The following is a 27,715-nucleotide window of genomic DNA, read 5'->3' on the forward strand; positions in this document are numbered from 1 at the left end:
TCTGATTTAATAGTTGAAACTCATTTTTATTGTTATTGTACTGGACCTCCTGTACTTTGTTTTGAGATGACAATGATTAAGCAGCATATGAATAGTTGAAATCAATAAAATAAATTAGGAATGTAGTAGTAAATATATAGCAAACCAAGAAACAGAGAAGCAAGCAGAAAAATAAACTCTGGGGCAAGACACCACCAACTCTAGTGTTAAAACTTTCAAAGCAATTTCCTTTTTGAAAAAGCAGCTGCTGATATAGATTGGTGTATGTGTGATCTAAATGTTTAAGCCCACAAGTTTTCCCCTCCATAGGTAAGCTGTGACTAACTGCAGCTGAATGTGGTTGCAGACTATCTAGATAACATAGCAGAGGAATGGTTAGACTGTTCCATGTACTGTTCCCCCAGTCTAAAGTGAGGGGCCCATGGGTGCCTTTACAAAGAGAAAATTAGTTGCGGAGCTCCAAAAATGGATCTCCAGTATAGCTTGGCATTTGGCCCTAGTTTCTTTATTTTCTCAAACTATTAAACACATTTTTAATGCTGGTGGATTTCAGTGAAGGAAGTTTACCACTTCTGTAGCAAAATCAATGGGATTTAATTGTGATTTCCTTTGCATGGGTTGCAGAAGTTTGGAACATGAGAACAACCAGTTGTACAAAGCAGGAAAGCAATACGGCTCATGCATATTTGTAATCACTCTACATTTTTGTTCCTTGATTGTGGTATGTTTACATTCTGTGTGAACTAATTTTGGAAGAGACGAATGTTTGTGTATTTAGATCAATCATCATCATCATTTTTATTTGTATGCGACCAGCCTCCCCTCTGCAGTAGTATTAGTAGCAGATAACCTTGCAGGCAACACAGATGCATTGGCAATGGCTGCCCAGGTTTCGCTTTGCAACATAAACTTGAAATACCAGAATATAACTAGCTAAAAGTGTAATGTCTCTCTCAAAAGTATTACTAACTCACTCGCACTCATTTATAGCTCCTTCCCACCATAAGCACCCAAAGTATTGACAGATGTGTGCAAAATTTATGTGTGTTCCCCTCCCCACTGTATGTCATCTTTTTGCATTTTTGTTTCTCCCTCCCTTTTTCCTCCTGGTGATTTAAAATTTAAGGGTATATTCATTCCTTCTGTGCTGCTTTGTGCCTACATAGCATTCCTGTGCCTTCTAGGGAACTTTTATTTGTTTTGGGAGAGGTGAGGAAGTGATTTTCTAGTTGTGCCGGATACCTTGGGATGCAAACCATAGTTCCCAAACATTTTCAGGCCACAACCACCTTTGTTCCATATATTCATGCCTGGTGCCCCATATTCTATTCTGTAAAAAGCATTATTAAGAATAGCAGGTTGCCCAACCCACTAAGGTAACACAACAGCCATTTTTAAAATAGCAATTAATTGCCACATTTATTCAAAATCCAGTTGAAACCATTTAGCTTAATAAATTCAACATTGATTCACTTGATCCAGTGATACCAGCTTTTCAAAGTTTGATAGCCATTGACACCCCATTACTCCCCTCCTGCCCCCTTCCCTCTTAGTGGAATGCGAAGTAATCCCAGTGCCTCTGAGAAGGTACTACCACCCACCTTGGGAACCACTGGGCTAGATCTCTCCTGTGAAATAAATGGCACTTGCAACATTTTTGAACTCAGATGGAACTCAGGATTGAGTCATTGTTTTATTAAGCCGCTTCTGTAGGATTTAAGAGGACAATTTATTTAATGACATCATTACTAGCTGACAAGTGACTACAGATGAGACAGCACAAAGGTTATTTGGCTACTACAGTATACCTCAGTCACTACAACACAAAGTGAAAAACATTGTCTTTAAGACCATTGTCAATGTTGTGTGGATGGACTGACCAACTGAGTTAATCACTCAGACTTGAAAGTGGAGAAAGAGGTTTATTTGAGTCTTGTATTATAGAACTTTCCTATGAAATTATCAGTTGCTCTGATTTACAGTTTCTTTTGGGTTCTGTGTCAGTGCAGTTTATAAACTGTGTAAAGAAAACTTCCCTTTGAAGTTCAAATGAGTGAATGGTTATAGGCGAACTAAAACAGTGAAGTCTGTTTTTTTAAAATCCAGCTCAGAAGAGCACCTGTGTCACCTTAAATGAGAATTGAAATAAGATCAGCCCCCTCCAATGACTATTCTACATTCTACATTCTACATTCTAGCTTTATTCAATAATTTAAGAAACTGTAACTTGGGCTGAATTAGATACATGTAGGATTACATTTATGCAACTATGTGTTTTGTAAATAGCTACTGCAGGGAAGGCTGAGTTGTCTCAAGATAATGGAGAGGGAATTTTAACTCTCACCCTGCCAGGGTTTCAAGTAAAATTGCCCCTCAGAAGCTGCTATTGGCATTTCATTTAAAATTATTTAGAAAGCTTTTTGTAAAAGCAATAATAAACATCAGCTTGAGTACAATCACGCAATTATCCTCTTTCTCAATACCCCTAGTTCATGTTGTAGAGCTTCACTTACCCCTTCCTCCCTGGCAGGGAGAGGGGAACCATTTTGGGGGTTACCTTAGGTGCCAAAATGTCTTGGGCTGACCCTGCTTTATCAACGCTGCTAGAGCTTCTGCATGGCCCCAAGATCTATACCTTAAGATGTCCATCAATACAATACTGACCTTTAAAAATGCCTTTAACTTACACTTGTTACAATTGGCTTTTGCGTGAGGTAATTTCTAGGTCACTGCTGTTTTGGAATATAGGCTTTCATCTGCTGGTTTTAAGTTTGTTTGTTTTTTCAGATGAGGTTATTTTATGCTGGCCTATCATGTTCTTGTGGGATGCGGGTGGCGCTGTGGGTAAAAGCCTCAGCGCCTAGGGCTTGCCGATCGAAAGGTCGGCGGTTCGAATCCCCGCAGCGGGGTGCGCTCCCGTTGCTCGGTCCCAGCGCCTGCCAACCTAGCAGTTCGAAAGCACCCCCGGGTGCAAGTAGATAAATAGGGACCGCTTAGTAGCGGGAAGGTAAACGGCGTTTCCGTGTGCAGCTCTGGCTCGCCAGAGCAGCGATGTCATGCTGGCCACGTGACCCGGAAGTGTCTCCGGACAGCGCTGGCCTCTGGCCTCTTAAGTGAGATGGGCGCACAACCCCAGAGTCTGTCAAGACTGGCCCATACGGGCAGGGGTACCTTTACCTTTACCTTTTATCATGTTCTTGTAATCCATCCTTGCTGCTCATTGACCTATAGACTGCCCTAGAAATCTTTTAAATACTTTTTTTAAAAAAAAATCTTTGAAATGCAGATAGCAGTTTCTTGACCCATTCTATAAACATAGGCTTTGTGCCAGCACAGAGGCATGTTTGGAACTTTTAGACGCTAAAGCCTTTGAATTTTGTGTAAAGAACTCATTTCCTTAAGGGGAATTTGTGTCTTCACCCGCATACCTAAGGGAGCAGGGCAAGCACCATCCTGCTTTGTTTTCTTTCAGCTGACACAGCAGCAGCAGTAGCAGGATGCAGGCCTGCTCTTAGCAGGCTTTTAGTTCTTCTCTCTTCAGCAACCTAAAGGCTTATTTTAAGACCCTTTCTACCCTCTTCATTTATTCTATTCCCCCATTGTGTATCATTGCATTTTCTTTTCCCAGTTTTCCTCCAAACCTCATTCCTATTGTGTATATGCATATAGCATTTTTGATAATAAAAAAACAAACCTAAGGTATTCAAGAAAGGGTTGAACCCATCCATTTCCTTTGATGAAGCTATGAGAGACTTTGGTTTAAATTGGTTACTTTTCTCCATATAAAGATTGACCAAAAGAGATGGCATCTATCAAGAAAAAAAAGGGGGGATTAATACAAAGCAGTCTCTTCAGGGTACTTTGTATAAAAAAAGCAAGTTTATAATTTTAGACTTCCTAACTTGAAACAAATTACATATTTTTGTTCTTTCATGTTTGGAAAAGGACACACAATAACAAATAATAAGTTGAAAAACTGACCTTGAAGCAATATAACAAATAAATTGAAAACCAATGAGCACAGTTATACCAGAGACCACTCTGAAAAGGCCAGTACTGTCTGCCTCCAGGTAAACCTTTCCTTAAACCTTTTCAACAGCAGTGTTAATCGCTGATCTGGGAAAATAACAATTTATACCAGTGCAGGCAATTTCATCACCCCTTTGCTTGGAAATGCCATGAAGATGACAGCTACTAAAATACTGTACTGACTGGTGGAGAGTTTTATACTACAAAGGTTGTTTGGGGGTTTTTTGGTGCATTGGTTATATCATAGCACAGATCTAAGGGATTGTGGAGGAGATATACATTCCTGAGAGTTCTTGACTGAATTTATTGAAATACATTTTCAAGAAGAATTAGACAATATGTTGCCATCAGCGCTTCTCTTTGTTGCCTATCCATGCTGGAACTCCATTGTGGTAATGATTCACAAGTAGGGTCCTCCTGATGTTGGACGAGTGAAATGGATTGCAACATGTTTTCAATAAAGTAACATCAAAGGATGCAACTACTGACCAGGATTCCACTGGACAACACCCAAATAATTTTTTTATGACAGAAAAGCAAATTTAATGAAGGTTAGAGCAGCAATATTTGGCTTCTTACATGGACATCATAGGCATATTGTAAAACTGGCCCTACAAATGTTGCTGGACTACAACTCCCATTATCCCTGATGACTACTTATTTTATAAAGATATTTTTATATCACCCTTCACAACTGTCACAGGGTGTTAGGTACCATCCAAAGAAAAGTTTCATGGTGAATTCCCTTCTTTTGGTTGGGGTGGATTTAAAGAGAGGTTTAGAACATAGTTCCATTGGGTAGGGTTTATTTCGTAGCCTATGCTATGCTCCTATTGTTTTTAGATTGAGATGAGGGGTTTGGTGGGATTCTGGAGCAGTGTTTTTTATATTGTGGATCCTGTCCCCAAGCCAAGTCTCTCTGATGTCAGAAGAAGCCGCCCCTCCTCTCAGTTGCAATGATAACTAATAAAGAATAGAAAGGGAACCTTTCCCACGTGAAGCCAACACAAAAACCTGGCACATATACCATGTAAAAGAATGAAAGTTTACTACCCCTTTCTCTCTCCCCACACCACGTTGTCTCCCCAACTCTCTTCTCCCCCAACCTTATACTGAATAAAACATCAAAGTCTCATATTGAATATAACTGATCTGTAGAAAGGACTTTACGATCTGAAAATAGTGACTATGTATGTACTTTTGTAACCCCATAAAACCTTTAATAAGAAAGCAATTTTAAAAAAACAGTCACAGGATAGAGTAGAACAAGATGAAACACAGCAAAACATTAAAAAAAGATTCACATAAAATTGTCAAGTAATAACAGAGTAAGTTGCATTATACGTAAAACTGACTTCACCTATCACAGCTCTCCATCTCTAAAAGCCTAATGTAAGAGGTTTCTTAACATGTTGAAGTGAATATATTGTGGGTTCAAGGCACACCTAGGGAGATTATTCCCCAGCCATGGAGCATCTACTGAAACATGCTAGCTTATTCTATAAACGTATTTTTGACTGGGGCTGATGAGAGTTGGGGTCCCAGAACATCAGGAGGGTCAGCACAGGTTACCATTCCTTCTCATAAAGGTTGAATTCATAGGACTATGAAAACTATATCTGATTGCAATTTCACAAAAGCTGCTGTCTTTCTGCTTGTGGTCACACCAAATGTACAAATCGTTCAGATCCTATCTTCAGAATGTGGGTATGTTTGCTGAAAAGCATTGTGGCATCTATTAATCATTTGAAAATGGAGACATGTCACACTGTGAAAAGAGAGGCATTGGGCTGAGCCCTCTTTCCACCATATAATCGAATTAGAGCTAATGAGAAGTCTGAAAACAGTGGGTGGACAATGAGTAGTAGCATGGTAGCGTTCATTATCAGGGCTGTTATATCCAGTTTGTTCGGTAATTAATATTCTAATGGGGAATATGATGAAGGCATACTGTGAACAACACAAACTGCTGATATAAAGGAACAGTGTGACTCCAAGCTCACAAAAACTGTTCTGATTTTTTTTTTTACAAGATGAATCTCTCGTTTTTAAAGACCAATATCATTTAAGGAACTTGTGATGGCTTTGGCCGCTGTTACTATTGATGCAGCTATGGAAGTTAAACAAAATACTGGAAGCTCTGAGTGAGGAATTCTTTACTCCTAAGTGAAAACATTTACCACATTTATTTAGTTGCCATTTTGGTGTTATGTGCTTAAACTATTGCTTGAAGAGTAAAAATCTCAAGTCCTGAATGTCTCCAATAGATTTTCACCTATCGAACATTGTTTTGTGAGTCCATGACAATTCCAAGCAAGAGAGAGTTCTGTTGGTTTCTTTTGGTTTATTGCAAGTTTCCCCCATATTTCCTCTGTATGCCTTCTATGATAAGTTATTAAATTTGTAGTCTGGTATAGATGGGTGCTATTACAGAGAGTTAGTAGGGTGATACAGTGGTTTTTAGGAGGACTAATGTTTCTTTTTAATATGAAAAACAGAGGCTGTCCCCCCCCCTCTTTATTTTTATTACAACAAAGCTTAATAAAAATCTGCTTTCAGATCGGGGGGGAAAGCATTAATCAACTTCCAACTAATGATAAATATGTTCTATTATAGGAAGAAAACAGTAGAGCAGGTTTTGAGAGCATGTGTGTAATTAATGATCAGTAGTGTTCCCTTTATGTCAAGATGTTTAAAAAGCACCACTGGACATAATAATCATACCCAATAAATGAGAGACTGTGGCTGGAAAATTGTTCCAATAGAACAAAAATGAAAGCCAATATAAGCCCTTGACTCGACTCAGCTCCTGAGATGTAGTATTGCAGGTATTGTCATCTTTATAATATTGACTCCACATTTTCACAAGCCCCTTGGATGTGTACAGCTCTGGAGTGCAATACTGGATGCACTTGCTTTGCAACTTTAATTCTGCCCCCCCTCTTGGAGTAATTATGACAAAGTGTACAAACATCTGCTGTTGCTCCCCTCTGTAGTACCGGTAATTCAGATTCTGGAATAAGGTCACTGTGTCTTCTAACTGGGATTTTCTCTTCTATTTGTTTGAGAACAAATGTTGTAAAATTGCTCATGATTCTGTGCCTGCCCTAAAGACTCTCTTCTTGAGGTCTCTATTAATATCTGCTACAAGGTTACAGCACATTTGGCTTGCAGACCGCGTAGTATTTCCAAAGGCACATCAGTTTAGCTTTCTTGATCCCTCCAGACAACTTCAATTTTCAGTGTGAATCCCTGGCCCTCTCTCCCCCTCTGAGTGATAGACAGTGATTGGTACAAGGGCAGCAGGATCTCCAAGTCTTCTGTGCTCTGCTATGGAAGTGAATTCTGCTTTGCAAACTGGCCACCTCACATGTGATGAAAATTGGCACCATATAGCAATAACAGCATGCCAGGAATGATGCACCTCCTCCATTTGGGCATAGCATACCTACACACATGTACATCTTGCCTACAAGCCTTCAAAGAGACGTGCAACATTAAATAGTTAAATATTCCTTAGCCACTTATTAGAGACTGGGTCTATCCTTGGAGGATAAGCTTATCAGTGAGCATCAGACATTATGAGCATAGGGAACATTCATATTCAGTATGCTTCTGAATAGTAGTAGCTGGGGAACCACACTGAGAAAGGGCTATTATTTTTGTATCTGTCTTGTGGACTTCTAAGAGGCATCTGGTTGGCCACTGTGGGAAAGAAGGATGCTGGACTAGATGCTGGCTTGATCCAATAGGGTTCCTCTTATGCACTTAAATATCCCATCTGCTCCTTAGGAGTGGAAAAGTGGGTGAAAACATTTCACCATATCTTGATTAAAAGTAGGCCTGGTTCTCTGGGCACTCAGGAAAAAACTATCTCAAGGACCAGATCCAGCCTTCATTTCTCCACTCACATACCCTACTTTGCTAGAAGCAGCTTTTTGATTCTCCTTGCGATAGAGACCACAAATCCTAAAGATACCCAACTGCCTTCTCCATTGTTTCCCCCTCTTTGGATGGGAAAAGCTCTAAGTTCTGCCAAGCCTAGCCTGTCTTATGATCCTAGCCTTAATCAGCCTCCTGCCCCCCTGCTGGCTGGGACTGATGAGAGTTGTATTCCAAAGCAGCTGAAGGTCACCAGTAGGGCTGAGCGATATCTGCTTTTCAACATCGTGGCATATCACCAGCTAAACATCACAATATAATGATATGCCACAATGTCTGAAATAAGGATAGAGGCATTGGCTGGCTTCCCAGTTTTTCCCACATCATGATTTTTGTATATATCACCCAGTCCTAACACACATCATGATTCACGATACATTGCCAGGTCAAAAATTATGAAAATGATAACGTTCTATGGACTTCAAACCAGTTTTGGATGATATATTGATACATCTCCCAGCCCTAGTCACCAAGTTAGCAAGGTCTGCTTCATCCTATGAACGTTTTTTTCAGAGCAAGTTCCATTAGGTTCAGTGGAATTTAACTCCAGGGTAAGTGTTTAGGATTGTAGCCTAAATTAGACAGCCAGCTTAACAGTATCTGAAAATGCTGTTTCTTGTTTCAAATGCTGTTGCGCATGATGAAATTGCTAATGGGTTGCTAACATTTTATCTGGCCTTTAGCTATCCTTTTTAAACAGTGACACTGTGATCAGCATTTACCTCCGTTCTGTGAAAACCTTCATCTGTTCATTTCTACACACCAAGCTGCTGAGAAAAGCAAGATAGGTCAATTTTTCTCTCTAGCAATCTCACTGATTGCTAGTGAAGATTGCGAATAGGCTGGACCTGCATTGAACTTGTCTGTAAAAATAAATACGTGTGTGTGTGCTTTTGGAGTCATGACAGAACTTGTGTACTGTCAGTTTGATATGACTTGAAAGAAATGCAAGCCCTTGCAAAAACACAGCTACTTATGCGTGCTTTAATTTAGCTGGATTTAATTAGCCAGATCTAAGTTTCAGCATAACAAGCCAGTAAAACAAAACCTGCTTGGGGTTTTTTTTTTCAGGGGGGGAGGGAACTATCTCCTTTTGCATTTCCGAGACCTTGGCATTCAACTTTCTGAAGTCTAGTGCATACTAAATATACTGTTTTAATTTAAGCATTGTAAATTTCTGCATCTGTATTAAAAGGAAATGTTTTGTATGTAGAAGGAAATGTATTGCAGGAGATGGGTGTGGAAGACTGGATTGAGAAACTGCTTTTTTCATCATCTCAACAGGATTATTTGCCAGCTCTCTTGAATATCACTTAAGTGTAGACCCAAAACTGTGAGAATACACCTTAGCCTAGTTTATTTACTGATGCCCTACTTAATATGTGTGAGAGAAAAGAGTGCAGGAAGATTTGGTCTGGAGGACCTCCCCCAACCCTGACAAACAACACACACATGTGGAATCCAGACACATATATTTAAAAAACCACTGAAAATGCTTTAAAAAAAAGTTTTTAAAATATATTGAATTTGCCATAAGCTCACCATCACCATCTAGTGCCACATTTGTATAGTGCACTTAAAACGCACTTAAAACGTTCTATTTGCAGCTGTATAGCTGAGTCCATATTCTGCTGGTGGTGTGGTGAACAAGGAGCTAGTAGGTGACTCTCCCAAAACTGAAAGGTAGCAGTAATAGTGGGAGTTCATTACCTTTCCAAGGCAAATCTTCTTTCGCATCCCCCCCCCTCAAAGTTATTTCTCCAAGTTTGTAAACATTTTTTAAAAATTGCTTTGCTAGCACCAATGCGGATAAAGTCCATCATTATTATCTCATATTGCAAGGGATAGGCTTGCGGCTGAGAGAGGCTATATCAGCCCTGTGGAGTATTTAACTGGGTGGAGGGGGAAATTAAAATAGTGTATGTCAACAATGAAGTCCAGTCCAGCGTTGTTTATCTTGGTGTGTGGATGTGTGTGGATGCTGGGTAAATGCAGTGTGGGTGTTAAGTTTATTTTAGCAGCAGGGCAATTAATTAAGGACTGGAGGGTGTCAGGAGGTAGGTCAATTCATAGGTGAATAGCAGTTCTACCCAATGAAAACAACAAAGGACTGGGAGATGGGGCTAACCTGGAATACTAGTTTCTCAGAGGCCAGGTCTACTCAGACCTCACTGCAGCTCAGTCATCACTTCTTCCAGCAGTGGTAGGCCAGTTCTCTGATGCTAGTGATGCATGTTTACAGTATTTACCCCTCCCCCCTGGAAAAAAAAATCCTGCAGGTGTCCATGCTAATACCACAATGTATCCTTCTCTTGTCCTCCTGTCCATGCTACTCTGCACGCAGAGCTGCCAAAGGCCTTGCTCCTGCATGTACAGTGCTTTGTATATCCACAGGACTGAACATGTGCATCTGTCACACATAGGGAACAGATTAGACAATCCCCATAGACAAGGATAATAGATAGGAGCTGGTGGTTACATTCTTGGTTAGGTTCAAGTGAGCCTGTATTAAACTGGAGTGCTTAGCTCTTTAAAAAATAAAATAAAAATTGCAATTAGATGAGCCTCCTTGGTACTGAAGACATCTGAGTATGCTAAAATTATAGTCAGAATTCAAAATATTCTTCACACACTATATGAAAATTATGTGCTTGTGCATTCTGGGATTTAATTTAGCGTTTGCTCTATGCACCAGTAATAAACATAATTGAACAAGTTCAGCAATATGGCACATGTCTTCATCTAGTGTAGTTATTTCATATTTGAAAATAAATTAGTGAAGTGTTTTAAGCGTCCCCCCTCCCCCGCAAACAGTGGAATGGATTTGCTTGGGAGGTAATGGACTCTCCTTCATTGCGAGGTTTTTCGCCCCCCAATATAATTTGGGGGGGGGGGTGTTTCCAAATGTTTACAAATTAACTTCAAATTAAATAGTTATATTGCTTTAAGTTTTGAGATTTATACAAGTTACTTTCTTTTCATATATACATTTATAACTGTGTGTGTGTGTGTGTGTGTATTTATAATGTATACACATACATACATTTATAAAGCAAATGAGCCCATTTCAATGCATCATTCCATAGAGAATGATGTATCTGCACTCCCAGGAGTTTGTCAGTGATTGTGTTGATAACACAAGGAAAGAATGCTGCGAGATTTGAACAACCGGTAACCTATGCAGTCTTATTGTCCAAGGAGTCATCCTCTGTTAGTTTTTGGATCAGCTTGCATCACTTTAAGAATATGCAAGTGTTCAGCTTACATACGACCGGACCAGTCACTTAAATCTTGCCTAAACACAAAGCTAAGCTACTAACAAATGGAAAAAGTTTAATTGTTGCTGCTTGACGGGGGCCCAGATACAATATTTAAGTTCTTCAGTCTATTGATCAGTGATGGCTCCATGTTGCTGTGATTACCCCTAAAGCCTGGTATCACTGTTTAGCCAATTGTGTTTTGTTCAGCTGTTGATGATTTTAAATTCCTAGATATGCTTTTTTTTAAAAAAAAATTGCACCAGTTCATTTTTTAATGACAATAAGTGGAAAGCAATGTCACTTAGGATTGGTCAGCTAGACTTCTAGTTAGCCACCTATTCTTCTGGCTGAGTAGATTACAAGACCTGTACTCAAGGCACCTTCTGACTATACAGTGGTACCTCGGTTTAAGAACAGTCCGATTTAAGAACAATTTGGTTTACGAACTCCTCAAAATGTGTAGTAGTTTCCTGGTTTGCGAACTTTACCTCAGTCTAAGAATGGAATCTGAACGGTGGAAGGGCACTGGCAGGGGAGGCCTCATTAGGGAAAGTGCACCTTGGTTTGAGAACGGTTTTGGTTTAAGAATGGACTTTCAGAATGGATTAAGTTCATGGGATGCGGGTGGCGCTGTGGGATGCGGGTGGCACTGTGGTACATGGGTGGCACTGTGGGTTAAACCACAGAACCTAGGACTTGCTGATCAGAAGGTTGATTGTTCACTGATCAGAAGGTCGGCGGTTCAAATGGGGTGAGCTCCCGTTGCTCGGTCCCTGCTCCTGCCAACCTAGCAGTTCGAAAGCATGTCAACGTGCAAATAGATAAATAGGTACCGCTCCGGCGGGAAGGTAAACGGCATCTCCGTGCGCTGCTCTGGTTTGCCAGAAGTGGCTTAGTCATGCTGGCCACATGACCCAGAAGATGTACGCCGGCTCCCTCGGCCAATAAAGTGAGATGAGCGCCGCAACCCCAGAGTCAGCCACGACTGGACCTAATGGTCAGGAGTCCCTTTATCTTTACCCTTGTATGTACCACTGTACATACAAGTAGGCAGTAAAAATGCTGATTAAAAAAAAAGTTACATTTTATTTCGTACTTACCTGTCATGCTGTTAACATTATAGTCTGTTTGTTTTCCAGATACACTGTCCACAAATGTAAGACTTTGATCTTACTTTGGAATCCATGAACATTTTCTTTTAAAAACTAATAACAATCCAAGCAGTTCCACACTGCAACTCTGTGACCTATGAGTATCAAACACTGAGATTTCATGTTAGCAGTAATTTATGCTCAGTGGGGAATAAAACACCATGAGTTATTGAATTTCAATAATTAAGTCCATGCCGGTGGCCCCTGTACTCCATTTACAAATGGTACATGCCCTGGCTGTTTTTCAAATAGCACAGCCCATTTCCAACCCATGCAATTTAGCATCTGTGTGTGTTTTCCTAATCCAGTTTCTGTCACCTTTGTGAATTATTTCCAGAAATGTTTTTCATTTTAAGCACGTATGCTCCTATCCACTCAATTTCCTCTCCCCTCTGGCAATATAGTCCCTCTGAGGACACATATTTATTTAGGGAGGGAAACGCTTTCTGGCAGCTTCTCTTTAAGCTTGGTAGCTAGTCTTTGTTGAAAATACTTTGAGAAATGCACCGTACTTTTCCTTAAAGCCAGCCAGGGGTGAGGTGGCATTGAATACCTGCTAGTTTAGTAACCACCATGCATATTCATGACACCATCTTGAAAAAAATGGCCCTTAGTTTCCATTTTGGAGATGACTGGTGATTTGTATAGATTATGCCTTGCCAAGGAGCTGCGAGCATAAGCAAATTTGTACCTTGCAGTAATGTTTTCTTATTATTATTGTTGTTGCAAATAAGTGGCATTGGTTTCCGTTCTGTCCCCTTGGTCTGTGCAAGATAGACAGCAAATTGACCAGGTTTAGCTGCATGAGCTAAGGCAGCTAAACCATCATGGCAAGACTTCATAGGAGCAAATCTGACTGCTATCAGATTCGTATCCAGTGATATAGATTAGGGCCAAACGGTGGTGCTGTGGGTTAAACCACAGAGCCTAGGACTTGCTGATCAGAAGGTCGGCGGTTCAAATCCCTGCGATGGGGTGAGCTCCCGTGGCTCGGTCCCTGCTCCTGTCCGCCTAGCAGTTCAAAAGCCCGTCAAAGTGCAAGTAGATAAATAGGTACCGCTCCTGCAGGAAGGTAAACGGCTTTCTGTGCGCTACTCTGGTTCGCCAGAAGTAGCTTAGTCATGCTGGCCACATGACCCGGAAGCTGTATGCCGGCTTCCTTGGCCAATAAAGTGAGATGAGCGCCGCAACCCCCAGAGTCGGCCATGACTGGACCTAATGGTTTACCTTTACCTTTAAAAACAGTATTAAATGTTTCTTTGTATTTAAAATTAACATATGTTTAAAAATACAAATAGAAATGTAAGGGTGGGTGGGGGACTTTTTAAGCAAAAGTTGATGTCAGGAATTGTATTTATATCTCTTGTAAAATAAGTGAGTTATAGGAAGCCTGCAGCTCTGAAGGTGCAACAGTGAAGGTGGGGTGGATTGGCAAAATGTTTGTAAAATCAGGGCTAGCACAGGGCAATAGCCAGGGCTTTTTTTTCAGCCGGAACCACCTCTCAGGTGGGCGCTGTTGCCATTCTAAGAGAACATAGTGAGTTCTCTTTTTCTGGGGGGGGGGGAGTACTGGCAATAGCAATGTAACAAGCAATGCCTATTTCAGTAAGCCTAATGCCTATTTTAGAAAGTATTGAGTTTTAAAACCATCTGTAACAACTGAGTTCCCATCAGCATAAATAAATGTGTGTTGAGGTTCAGGATTCCTTTATTGGTTGGTTGGTTGGTTGGTTGGTTGGTTGGTTGGTTGGTTGGTTGGTTGGTTTTTGTTTTAAGTAACTTGACTGACATTCCTGGTGCCGCTTTTCATCTTGATCTTCATGTGTATCTTTCCCACTGGGACTAAACACGTTCTCTGCTGTGTTCCAAGGATCTAACTAAAGCAGCTCTCTGCAGTTATCTTGCAGTCTGTTACTGGAGTAATAGTACATTTATAGTCCAAAATGGAAAGCAATGATAATTTACATTCAACCAGGGATCCAGAACTGGTGGGCTTTGGATCTCCCGAGGATCACAATCTCCTGCCCCACTTAAGGAGGAGTCTGTGGGGGACATGGTGGCACATCCAGGGAGCAATACAGGTGACCTGACCCACCGCTCTGTACCTTGTATTCAAACGATCCCTCCAAACTAAATAGAAGCCTAATGAAGTGGCAAGCAGGACTTAAACACTCAGTGGAAGTGATATAGCAGAACGCATTGCATACCCTCCAACATTTCTCTGATGAAAATAAGGATGTCCTATTCCATTGTAGTAGTAGTAGTAGTAATTTTATTATTTATATCCCATCTGACTGGGTTGCCTCAGCCACTCTGGGCGGCTTCCAACATATATTTAAAAAACTATAATAAAACATTTATTTAGACTTCCCTATACAGCGCTGCCTTCAGATGTCTTCTAAAGGTTGTATAGTTATATATCTCCTTGGCTCGGGGGTTGCATGACTCCATACCCTCCAATATTTCTCTGATGAAAATAGGGACATCCTAAGGAAAAGCAGGACATTCAGGGGTGAAATAAGAAACCTGGGGCAGCTTCTGTGAATCCAGAACTTTCCCTGGAAAATAGGGACACTTAGGGGAAGGGTCTGTCATTGTCTTTGGCAGAATCCCACTGCAGAATTATGTTCTGTTTTTAGAGGGCAGAAACACCAGAACTTTTTTGCTATTTGACAGAAGATTAGTTTCTGGTTTAAAGGTTACAGTCTTTCCTGTTAAATGTTGCAGCTGCTATTGGGAAATCTGCATGGCAAGATCTGTATTTCCTTGGGGTTTTACGCTGTCTCTTTCCCCACTTTGGCTAATCAGTCCACCGTGCTACATGATTGCAGAAGTAATTCCACAATGTTCTTACAAGCACATTTACATGCCTGGAGACCAGGGGCTTTTCCAGCAGCAGACTACATTTCAGGTTTTATCTTATGGATTCTCTAGGTGGAATGTTACTCCATTATGGTAGCTAGAAGACAAGGTCAGCAGCTTTGCTTGACTAAGTGGAATGAGTAAGATAATAGGATTTTGACTGATGTGTGTGTTGTCCCAAGGGCTTAGAGATCATTGGTTTCTTGATGTTGTGAGTCATGACCGACAGTCAGTCATGCAATGAACACTGATTTCAACCCCTGTAAATTGTTTTGTTTTGTTTACAAGTCTTTTTCCTACTGGTTTCCCGAAAATATGAAGCAAATGAATATGGTTAGAACCTACAGTTGGTGATTGCAAATCACACCTTATTGTCGTGAGGTCTGTAAGGTCAAAGAGGGGGAAGAAGGCTGCTCTACAGCTAAGCACAGTAAAGGCAAGAATTATTACTAGTACAAGAACAATTGCATTGATGCTGCATAGTTACAGACACACAGGCAAAGAATTCCAACCTCTTACACATGTTGTTGTTGTTGTTGTTTAGTCGTTTAGTCATGTCCGACTCTTCATGACCCCATGGACCAGAGCACGCCAGGCACTCCTGTCTTCCACTGCCTCTCGCAGTTTGGTCAAACTCATACTGGTAGCTTCGAGAACACTGTCCAACCATCTCATCCTCTGTCGTCCCCTTCTCCTTGTGCCCTCCATCTTTCCCAACATCAGGGTCTTTTCCAGGGAGTCTTCTCTTCTCATGAGGTGGAGTCTTCTCTTCTCATGAAGTATTGGAGCCTCAACTTCATGATCTGTCCTTCCAGTGAGCACTCAGGGCTGATTTCCTTAAGAATGGATGCGTTTGATCTTCTTGCAGTCCATGGGACTCTCAAGAGTCTCCTCCAGCACCATAATTCAAAAGCATCAATTCTTCGGCGATCAGCCTTCTTTATGGTCCAGCTCTCACTTCTATACATCACTACTGGGAAAACCATAGCTTTAACTATATGGACCTTTGTTGGCAGGGTGATGTCTCTGCTTTTTAAGATGCTGTCTAGGTTTGCCATCGCCTTATTATTTGCAATCAGCTGATCATGACCAAAGGTGTTAAAGGTGTAGGAAGGTCCATTCTACCTCGTATCAGACCCTTCTCAAAATAAATATCATAGAGGAAAAGGGCAGGAGAAGCTTTACATGTGCAAGTTCCCAAGTTTAGTCCCTGGCATTTCCAAGGACTGGCTCCCAGGAAGCCTATCTGAGACCACAGACAATTGCTGCCAGTTGGGGTAGGCAATACTGGGATCAATAAACCAATGTTCTGACTCTCAGTATCATCAAATGATGAAATTAGGACACCAAATGACCTTACCCCCCATTGATAATGATTGCCATCATATATGGAAGCTTCGGTTGGTGAGTCCATAATGTGATGAAAATGGATGCATCTTTTCTGGGTCCGATCATACTGCTTCCCTGGGACTAAATGTCATTATACTTTGAATTGTGGGTTCACTGTATAGGCCAGGGGTGAGGAACATTGGACCATCCAGATGTTGCTGAACTACAACTCCCATCATCCCGTGCCATGCTTGATGGGCTGATGAAGGTTATAGTTCAGCAACATCTGGAGGACCAAAGGCTTCCCACACCTGGTACAGGAGGAATATAAAGTGGTTTGTTGTTTGTGTATGATAAAGATATGAGTAAAATGGAACTTTCCTATACGAACTAGAGCTGAACTCTATGAACAGAAGTTGCTGAATATATTTTTCTTGTTTAAGTTCCTTAAGATATAACTATTACTATCAATGAATGTTCTGGTGTTTCTACTCGGGAGAGGGGTGTAATGAAAAATGTTCATCTTAGAAACTTTTAACTAAATACTTTGTATATTTTAGAGCTTGATGCATAAACATTTTGTTCACTCAGACTCAAAGCAATAGCATTGGGGTTTTTGGTTGTTTTTTTACATATTTCCACAAGGAGCTATGAAGAGACAAATCTAGGGTGCTGAGATGTTGTTACTCTGCAAATCAATCAATTTAGTCTTAATTATCCCTAATCTCTCATTTGCTTCCTTCCTGGTTTGTCATGACATGTTTCCTGAGATGCACTATCTATCTATATCTATCTATCATCTATCTATCTATATCTATCTATCTATCTATCTATCTATCTATCTATCTATCTATCTATCTATCATCTATCTATCTATCTATCTAGATCTATCTATCTATCATCTATCTATCTATCTATCTATCTATCTATCTATCTATCTATCTATCTATCATCTATCATCTATCTATCATCTATCTATATGTTGCAAGGCTGCTGATCATATTTGAAGAATGGGGTTTGCTGAACTGCTTCACCCAAGTCATTTTCTCAGTTTATACCTCAGGTTGACATGAAGCTAAAATCTTGCTCTAATACTTGGAGGGATATAATTACACAAATAAATGAATAACGCTTGAATCTTTTGCTTTATTGCTCTCTCACTCCTCCACGCAGACTTAAATTGCAAACTCATGCGAAAGATGCAGGGGAGCCATTCAGATATGCTTCCTGCTGTTTACAAACAACCAGTTGTACAGTCAGAAGTCTGACTAATAATCTATGCTGTGTTAGCTGATTGTGATTTTCAAATGATTAAGAACAAGCTCCATTAGTTCCAAAGAGGTTTCAACAGAGTTTTTAAAGCGGATTTTCCAGCTTCACATTCCCCATTGATCGCCCCACATTGAAAAAACCCCAAAGCCAGTGGCATAGCGTGGGGGGTGCAGGTGGGCCGGCCGCACTGGGCGCAACATCTGGGGGTTAGGGGGCGCAAATCCATGGGTTAGGGGGCGCAGATCCATGGGTTAGGGGCACAAATTACTTGCCCTGCCCCGGGTGCTGACAACCCACGCTACGCCACTGCCCAAAGCCAAATTAACACAAAGTGTCCTTTGCTCCTTGCTTGTACCCTGTATCAGTGGTGTTTCTACACAGGAGTCAGACGTTCTTATTGACTATGCAGTAACAAATAAGACAGTCCAGTGGCTCTTGCAGCAATGAAGATCGAAACTCAGCGACACATCATTACAAGGGGCTTTGGATCATCCTGAAAGCTATCTTACCTATTCCTGCTGATTCATCAAACTAGTGCTGCCAAAATTGATACCTCTCAAACACTTTGCTTTTCCAGTTTTCACCAAGATTGCCTGTTAAGTACAACTCTGCTGGTGGGATATGCCTGTTCATTTTATGCTGCAGTCACTTGGGCCTTCAGTGCAGTCTTTCAGTATTGACTGCCATCAGGGGAGCTCCAGACATCATGTGGTATTATTCTTTGGATATTTGTAGGCTCTGTGGTGGAGGGCATACATATGAGTAAAGAAAGAGCAAGGTAACCACTCCTTCCCCTTCCTGACTAAAAACATCCCTGTATCATTGTGTCAGACACGGACCCTGACTTGTGCTTGTTCTATCCCAGGCTATTGTTCACCTCTGCCACCTGGCATATATTTATGCAACGCCCATGAGGGTCATCTTGCTCAGCCTTGGTTCTGCTATGTTCTTACAGTGATGAGTCACTGCCCATTCTCTCTCAGTTCAGAAAAATATCACAGGACAGGCCCCAACTCTTCCTTCAGGGCTTCCAGGTTCCTCATCTCTCCTCCTCCAACCCGTCTCCTCTCAGTTTACAGCAGCTGGCAAGCACAGCACAAGCTGGGAGAGGCTCCCAGGCTGACATCGACTAGGCCAAACAGACTGAGGCGCACAAGGTTTCCAGGCCGCTTATCTGAAAAATACCTTTGAATGAGATAAGCTTACTGATAAACTGGCCTTGCAGTGGATTTTCAAAAAGCATTCCTCAGCAAAGCAATAAAGTTGCTACTTCAGCCAGGTGACTCAGTGGCGTCAAAGCACAGCCAGAGCCAGGGCAGCAGTAGGGCTCTCCATTTGGCAGGATGGTCTGCTCAGCGTCCTCTGCCAAAGTATTTTGTCTATGTCTGCACAATCAAGTTGCAAGCCACTGAAGTATTCTTTTTCAGAGGATTTCTAGATTGTCTGTTCAGACTTGGTCCATAATTATGATTGGTCTATCTGAAAGGCCTGGCTAGCAGACAGAGCGGGGTTAGTGGGCAATACCATATGGATTAATAAATTAATAGCAGATTTCTCTGCCTCACTTACTGAATATCTTCTGCCTCCTGTACCCAGTAGAGCTTCTCTCTCATATTTATGTGTTGTGGTATGAGTGGGTGCGGAGAAAGGAAAATAGTGTGCATAGCACTCTTCCAAGAAAGCCAAAGGCAAACGGAACCTGTTTTCATTGGTCAAAATTTGGGCATTGAATGTGTTGACAGTGTATTGTACAGTGGTGCCCCAGGTTACAGACGCTTCAGGTTACAGACTCCGCTAACCCAGAAATAGTACCTCAGGTTAAAAACTTTGCTTCAGGATGAGAACAGAAATCGCAAGGCGGCGGTATTGGTTCATTGCGGCAGTGGGAGGCCTCATTTGCTAAAATGGTACCTCAGGTTAAGAACAGTTTCAGGTTAAGAACGGACTTCCAGAATGAATCTTAACCAGAGGTGCCACTGTATGTACACACTATACATTTTAAGCGTATCAAAAGCACACCACCATACCCCAAGAATGAAAACAGGAGTGCCTGGCGTGCTCTGGTCCATGGGGTCATGAAGAGTCGGACATGACTAAACGACTAAACAACAACATACCCCAAGAATCTTGGCAAGTGTAATTAACCTTCACAGAGCTACAAACTACAATTCCTAGGGTTGTTGGGTTTTGGGGGGTGGGAGGGACACTTTAAATGTACAATTATAGGCAACCAATGTCAAATTCTTTGCAGGGCCCCCAACTTATTGTCATGATCCTCACCCATATTTGTTGCCAAGCCCCATTGTTCCAACCTCAATACAGTAATCTACATCCTTAGACACAACCAAGTCTAGACATCTAATTTTTATCTAACTTTGAGAGGTGGGTCACCCAACCTTTGCTAAAGTGGGTTGCCCACTCAGTTCCTGAAAAAAATACCTTGAATAAGATTCGTTCACAGCCAAAGTCCTTGGCTTTTGCCAACGTTAGTCCTTTTTTCAATAGAAACTAATGTTTTTAGGAGCAATCTACCTTCTTGCCTTCTTTGGGTTGTGTATCTTGCAGTAAGTGGAAAACTGACCTCCACTCCAAATCTTCCACCCTCTCCATAGCAACTATACTGTGTATTATTGTTGTATGTGTGAGAGAGAATTCATTAGTGCTTCTTTCTGTAAACTCCTGCATTGACCATTTCCCCACAATCATCACCACCTGGTGGCTGTGAACAGCAAAAACTCCCTAATGTCAAGTTTTCTCAGCTCAGTCTTCCAAAGAAAATTTTACAACACCAGTACAATTTGCTTCAGAAGATTGGCTGCACTATTTTATTGCAGCAAAACAAAACAAAAAAAGAGTCTTGTGAAACCTTAAAACTATTGTTGCCACAATAAATGTGCTAATATTTTAAGGTGCCACAATACATCAACTCGCCAGTTAGGTGTGCAGAGCAATGCTTATGTCTTTCTTTATAAGTCAGCCCTTCTGAGTTATGTGGGACCTGCTTGGAATAAGTATGAGGGGGTTTAAAGTCCTATGACTTAATTAAACGTATACTTTACGGTGCTATTTTTCTAGAAAAGAGGTGCCAGAACTCACCACGAATGCCTCCCTTGTTCTCTTATAATGGCAATGGCACCCACCTGAGAGGTGCCAGAACTGAGTTCCAGCAAGTTCTGGCTGAAAAAAAGCACTGCTTGTGAATGACATTTAAGCACAAGAATTTATAAAATAACCAGTTTCCATTTTCCTGTATGAGGAAGAAAGAAATGTTCAGTACATAGAGCTTATGGTTCATTGCAGATGTTATCAGCAACACTATGTGTAGGGTGCACATTTTAAATTCTGTAATGTTTCATAATGGCTGTCATCATCAGTACATTAAATGCTATCAACACTTTTTACTATCCGCAGGTTGTTGCTATCGTTATGGATATGTTTACAGATGTGGATATTTTTAAAGAAATTGTAGAAGCATCTACTAGGGGAATTTCAGTGTATCTTCTACTTGATGAATCTAACTTCAACCACTTTCTGAAGATGACAGAGAAACAAGGCTGTCAAGTTCAAAGGCTCAGGGTAAGTAATTTGTTCGGTGAGAGAGGAAAATATTTGGCGCACAAGTGCTCCAAAATAATACATTGACATGTTAGTTGCAAAAACTGAATATAGCAATGTCTGTAAGGAAAAACTTTCTCTGGGGCTTGCAAATATCCTACTGCACCTTAAAAAAGCTGCCTTTGCAGTGATACTGACAAGAGCGCGAGATCTTTCTAACAGCACAATCCTATCTGTGTTTACTTGGGAGTAAGTCTCACTGTGTCCAATTTGAGCTTTACCCTCCAATAAGTGGGTTAAGGAGTGTGACCTGACACCCTTTCTCAAGTGCTCATTAGTAAATTCCATTGAAATTAATTGGATTTCTTTCTGAGCAAGCATGGGCAGGATAAAGGTGTGCAGCTGTAATTGCTTGCAATCTGATGGGCTTTATCTGGGACGTGCAGACAGTGCACCCAGGATCTCCAGGGAGCGAGCTGCTTAAAACCGTTGATGCAAGGAAGTGAGCAATGATGGGAGCAAAAAGAAGGAGCCACGGGCCTTCATCTCCTTCTGGAAGTAGTGTGTGTTTATCCCAGAGGGAAAGAGCAAATGAATGGGCAGGAGAAACAGCAATAAAGTGGAGCTGGGGCTGCCATCCTGAAGATATCTTGCCCTATAGCCAAACAAAACTTGGAGTCAGTAGCGTGGGTGAGAATACAGTGGTACCTCTGGTTACATATGCTTCAAGTTACACACTCCGCTAACCCAGAAATAGTACCTCAGGTTAAGAACTTCAGGATAAGAACAGAAATCGGGTTCTGGTGGTGCGGCAGCAGCAGGAGGCGCCATTAGCTAAAGTGGTCTCCAAGTTAAGAACAGTTTCAGGTTAAGAACAGACCTCTGAAACGAATTAAGTACTTAACCCGAGGTACCACTGTAGTGAGGAGAATGGGAGGTGGGGGGTTTTTTTGCGTCCTTCCATCCATTTGCATCCATTCTTTTGAAGACACACAGAAGGTATTTCCTTAAAGAACTTTGGCAACCAGAATCCAGTGCTGTGTGATTAGAACAGCAATTGCATGTTCTGTTGGCTCTCTGATTTAAAAAAGAAATGTTTTATGATCTTCAAATGGAGCAATCCCTAGGATTCCAGCTTCAAGCTGCCACAAGGACATTTCACAAATACAGGTTTTATACTGGCAAAGCGATAAACAGGCTGTATCTCCATGCGTGCAAATTTTAATTGGCTACTGTGGTATCATTGCACTGATCTGACCCAACTGCCCTTAACTGAGGGTGTTCCTGTTTTTTGTTTTTAATAGGTTCCTGTTTTCCCCACACACACTGCTGTGTTGGTTTTACTCCTATAAGTCACTTGTGTTGCACCTCTTATAGCAAATTGTACACAATTATAATGTATCAGGGTGAGTTAGGCTGGCTTGTAGTTGACCAATTATTTGGGTGGAACCCATGAAGCAACACCAGCTACTGCGTGAAGCTCCTTAGTAGTGATGCAAATCTTAGTAAAATAATATTTTTATTTTTATTTTATGCTGCAAAAAAATTACATACCACAGTTCCAGGGTGGTTACAAAGAAAATAAAAATATGAAATGGGGGAAAAATTATTATCCCTTTGCACTCTCTGAAAATCTACCTCAGAAGATTAAGAGACTCTCTGGGACAGTGTCAGAGGTGCTCTCTGGAGCTGCTGAGGAAGGGAGGAATTGGCAAGTCCTCTTCCATTAGCAAGAACCCTTCATTTTATCAAAAGACTATGGTAACCAAAAGAGCAAATACGTTTTGCCTATCAAAAATATGCTGTATAATGGGGTGATTAACCAGGAAAAGCATATATGAGGGTTGCTCATTGAAAATGTTGGTTTAGTATGTGGCAGTGAGAAATTCCTCTCCCTAGGAGAGGAATTGAAAATAAGGCTGGTGATATAATGCCATTATATAAATCGATGATGTGACCACAGTTGGAATTATGAGTAATAGCTGACTAAATCAAGGCAGAAGTAAATGGATTTACTTATCTGCATTGATTTCAGTGTGTCTGCTCTGAGTACGGCTTTTCTGAATATCACTAACTATGGCCAGTTCTGGTCACCACACCGAAAAAAATGATATTGTAGAGCTGGGGAAATGGCAGCAATGGGCAACCAAAATTATCTGGAGGCTGGAGCAACACTTATGACAAAAGTTATAATATTTAAGGATATTTAGTTTGGGGGGTGGGAGGCAGGTAAGGAAGCCGTGGCGAAGTATGTACAATGATATGCAATGTGGAGAAAGGGGATGGAGCAGTTTTTCTCCTCGTAATACCCAGTGGGACTGACACTACTTCTTCACGTAGTGACTAGTTAAACTGCGGAATTTGTTTCCACAAGATGTGCTTGCCACCAATAGATGGCTCTGAAAAGAAATTGAACAGATTAATGGAGGGTAAAGCTATCAGTCTGCCTACAAGGCATGATCATTCCAGAAATAGATGCAATATGCTATTGCTTCATGCCTCAATTACGGGATACCATAGGCATCTGGTTGACCACTGTGGGAAATGGGTTTCTGGCCTAGAGAAGCCTTTAATTCAGTAGGACTCTTCTAATGTGCTTCTATTCATATGTGTAGTACCAGAGCACTATGGGCTTATCTACACTTACCTTTTCCCCTACTCTTTCCAGGCAGAGATCTGTGTTTTAATGCTCAGTCTGTGAGCATTGTCTTTTTGTTGTTGTTGTTTCCCTAAGCTTTCTCTGCAGAAACCCACTCTCTAAAGCTGAATCGGAGCAAAAGTCCGATTGATGCTTCCTCTGATAGAACTTTAAAGAGCATTGGGTTTTTTTGTGAGGAAAACTCTAGGGCCAAAAAAAGGAGGCACTTGGCTGGGAGCTTTAAGTTGCAGCCTGGAAAGACCAGAGGAAAGATAAGCATTGATAAACCTTGTGATCAGCCTCAGCTATAGGTAGAAACAGTGGTTATTTCTAAAAAAAAATGTTTAGGGGTAGTCTCATTTTGACTCAAGAAAAATCACCATTTTATAGTTCAAATCGGGGAAAATAAATGCAGTTAATGGACAAAAGTAAAAAGATTCACAAAATATTTAGGGGTAGGTGTACCCCTGTGTACCCCCAGAAAAAAAGCACTGGGTAGACAGACACACTCTCTCGTTCTCACTTTCTGTCTCCCAATCTTTCTCTCTCACACACTATTTTATGGTTCTGTCTTAACTAATATGGATATGAAAACCTCTTTCTGTGGTGTTGTCTGGATTAAAGAGATTAGGGTTCCTTCTACATGTAATAAGAACTGTGAAGTGTTTTAAATCCAATTACTAGATAGTTAATCCAATTAAACAAACTAGGGTTTTTTCCCCTGCATTAACATGCTTTGAATTTCTCAGCACCGGTAGTGTTTAAAGCTGCAACTCTCTGTACCCTTGCTTGGGGCTAAACCTCCATTTGATTTTACTCAAAACTGGAAAATAGGCATAAGACTGGGTTGTAAATTGTTCTGCATTTGTTTATATTAATGCATTCCGACTTTTTCATACAATTTCTCATCTTTTTTTTTTTTTTTTTAGAACATGAGGGTGCGCACAGTAAAAGGACAAGATTATTACTCCAAGTCAGGGGCGAAATTCCATGGGAAAATGGAACAAAAATTTCTTCTTGTTGACTGTAAGAAAGTCATGTATGGTACCTATAGGTAAGAAGCTATGCACATGTTATATATAATTTATATATCTTCAGTGTAATGTTGCTGTGTGTTCTTGTCCACAGGAGGAACATGTGCTAGGGTCGTCTTGGGCCAAGAGACATGGTGTGCCATGGGGACAACTGAACCTTTCTAGTAAGAGGGTTAGCAATGGAATGAAGAGCCAGGATCAGGGTTATTACAGGAGTGAAAGATTATTTACAGAGACCAGCAACTGTGAGACTAACTCTATAGAGGGGATGGAGATAGATGAGTCAAGCACAGGCATAGGCAAACTTGACCCTCCAGGTGTATTGGGACTACAACTCCTATCATCCCTAGCTAACAGGACCAGTGGTCAGGGATGATGGGAGTTGTAGTCCCAAAACATCTGGAGGGCCGAATTTGCCTATGCCTTGTCAAGCATAATCAATGTCCTTGCCCTTTGTAAGAAGGCTGGAGAGTACCTATTGTGTTACAAATATGAAGAGATGAAGGTTGTGTGTGGCAGATAAGAGGAACTAACATTTGGCTGAGAGAAAACATAGGTAATCTAAAAGAAGGGAGAGAAGTCAGGGTTGTTTTTTTAAAAAAAAAGACATTAAGGCACAAATTTTTACATAGCTCAAATGGAGCAAGAACAAGGGCTGTTTTCCTGGGGGAATCTATGAATCCCAAGAACATCCTCAATACAGCGGCTGATTTACCTTTGGAAATCTGTGGTTCTTTGTTTTGTGAGGAAAAAAGCCCTTCGGGTCCCGTTGGTTTAAGAACAAGAGGAATGTTGTCAGAGCAGACCAAAGCCTCTGATGTACGTTGTTAGAAGGATGTACATTTTGTTGCCATGGGTACTTTGCGTGAAATGTGTGACTCATAAGGGTATCCATGTGCATAATTGGGACGGTGGTTTCTGAACTTACAGCTTCTACGCGGGAGCACCAGAAACAGAAGCATTTTTGATAGCACACTGAGAGGAGGAGACATTTGAAGCTACCCATTGGTATATGTCACTTTAAGACTGAGCTCTTAAACCATAGATTGCTTGGATGAAGTAGCCAGAGAAATTTATGTCTTCACACAAAGATTTCAGTCCCTCTTTTTCCTTTTGGTTCCAGCTTACATTATACTGTCAACATGGGTGCTTTAGGGGAGCATGCATGATTATTATGAGAACCAAATAAACATCAGTAACAGCAGCATCTTCTGAGAAAACTCATAGTGGCTAACCTAGAACTTTCCACAGTCTCTTATGCAGAAATGGATTAAGTCCGCATCTGTTTTGCCTAAACAGCATTGTAGATTGGGTGCTCCCAGCTCATTCACCAGACCTATTGGATAATGCCATGCCTGCCATCTGGAGTGATTTTGGAAGAAATAATAATAATTATTGTTATTGAAAATAATGATATTCAGTGCCATCCCACGGTTTATAAGAATAGTTCATTCTCATTGAATCTAGTTTATTGTTGGAATAATTACTTAATGGACAGATTTAAAAATAAATAAATGTGTTACATCATAATATTCACAATAGCCCATGATTCTTAATTTGCTTCTTCTTTTTGTTACATTCAGATGTGACAGAGGAGGTAAGGTAAATTACGTTTTCTTACCCTCAGATTCTTCTGCAGATTGTACTTTGGCATAAGATGGATTGTAAACATATGACCATTTGGGGAGGCAATGCATACTTTACTGAAGATTTCTGGCAAAGCAGTGATTTATAGGGTTGTGTTTTCCAAATAAGTTGTTTCTAAAAGTGCTTGACCAATATATGTACTTGTTAAATTATGTGAATGCAAGGGATTGTCTTTGGTTAGACACATCCCAGCAAAACATACAATATTTTAAAACATGATAGTCAGAACTGCTATGTTTGAGCAGCATGGCTATGTGAAAATATTAGTAAGGTGATGTTGATATCTGTAAATACCTATCCTACAGTCAAAACAAAACAAATTTCCTTCCAGTAGCACCTTAAAGACCAACTAAGTTATTTCTTGGTATGAGCTTTCGTGTGCATGCACACTTCTTCAGATACACTGTGTATCTGAAGAAGTGTGCATGCACACGAAAGCTCATACCAAGAAATAATTTAGTTGGTCTTTAAGGTGCTACTGGAAGGAAATTTGTTTTGTTTTGACTATGGCAGACCAACACGGCTACCTATCTGTAACTATCCTACAGGCGCATGACAAATAACTATGAAAATTAATGTAAAATACATTTGCATAGTTTCAGTTTATGGTACACCAGTAAGTATACAAATATAAAATACTATTCTGGTTAACTGTGTGATTTAAAATTATTTTTTTCCCATTCATTGAATTATTTACTCATGATGATATTGTGTCTGAGATTCATTTCAGCCTCTCTCAATTTATCAGGGATTGTGTTTGGCTACTGGGACTCTCCTTGAAGAAACTTTCCATTGAGTTATTTGGGGAGCTACTTCATAACCCTCAGTTTAGGGCTTTTGCCTCCTGTGTGGTGCTCATTATTCAAGCAGAAAGACACACGTCTGCAAGATATAATGCTTACAATGTCACACACACACACACCACTAGTGAAAAAGTGGTTCCATGACTGCTATTAGCTAACACTGTGTGTGTGTGTGTGTGTGTGTGTGTGTGTG

At 40.8% G+C, this 27,715-nt stretch overlaps 1 protein-coding gene and 1 long non-coding RNA gene across 2 annotated transcripts in view; one reads left to right on the forward strand and one right to left on the reverse strand.

The window, feature by feature from the left end:
• FAM83B (family with sequence similarity 83 member B) overlaps positions 1-27,715 on the forward strand; it is a 44,765-nt gene that overhangs the window by 13,957 nt on the left and 3,093 nt on the right. The window contains exons 3-4 of the mRNA XM_083730094.1: positions 21,257-21,421; positions 24,968-25,092. Coding sequence (XP_083586220.1) covers positions 21,257-21,421; positions 24,968-25,092 — 290 coding nt within the window. The remainder of the gene's footprint in view (positions 1-21,256; positions 21,422-24,967; positions 25,093-27,715) is intronic.
• Positions 25,672-27,618, reverse strand: LOC310840714. Its single transcript, XR_014562032.1, has 2 exons — positions 27,247-27,618; positions 25,672-27,003 (listed from the first exon to the last, which is right to left on the reverse strand). It is a non-coding gene; the product is annotated as an uncharacterized lncRNA (long non-coding RNA).

Source organism: Podarcis gaigeae, assembly GCF_964106915.1.
Source record: "Podarcis gaigeae genome assembly, chromosome: 3".
Classification (NCBI taxonomy): Eukaryota; Metazoa; Chordata; class Lepidosauria; order Squamata; family Lacertidae; genus Podarcis; species Podarcis gaigeae.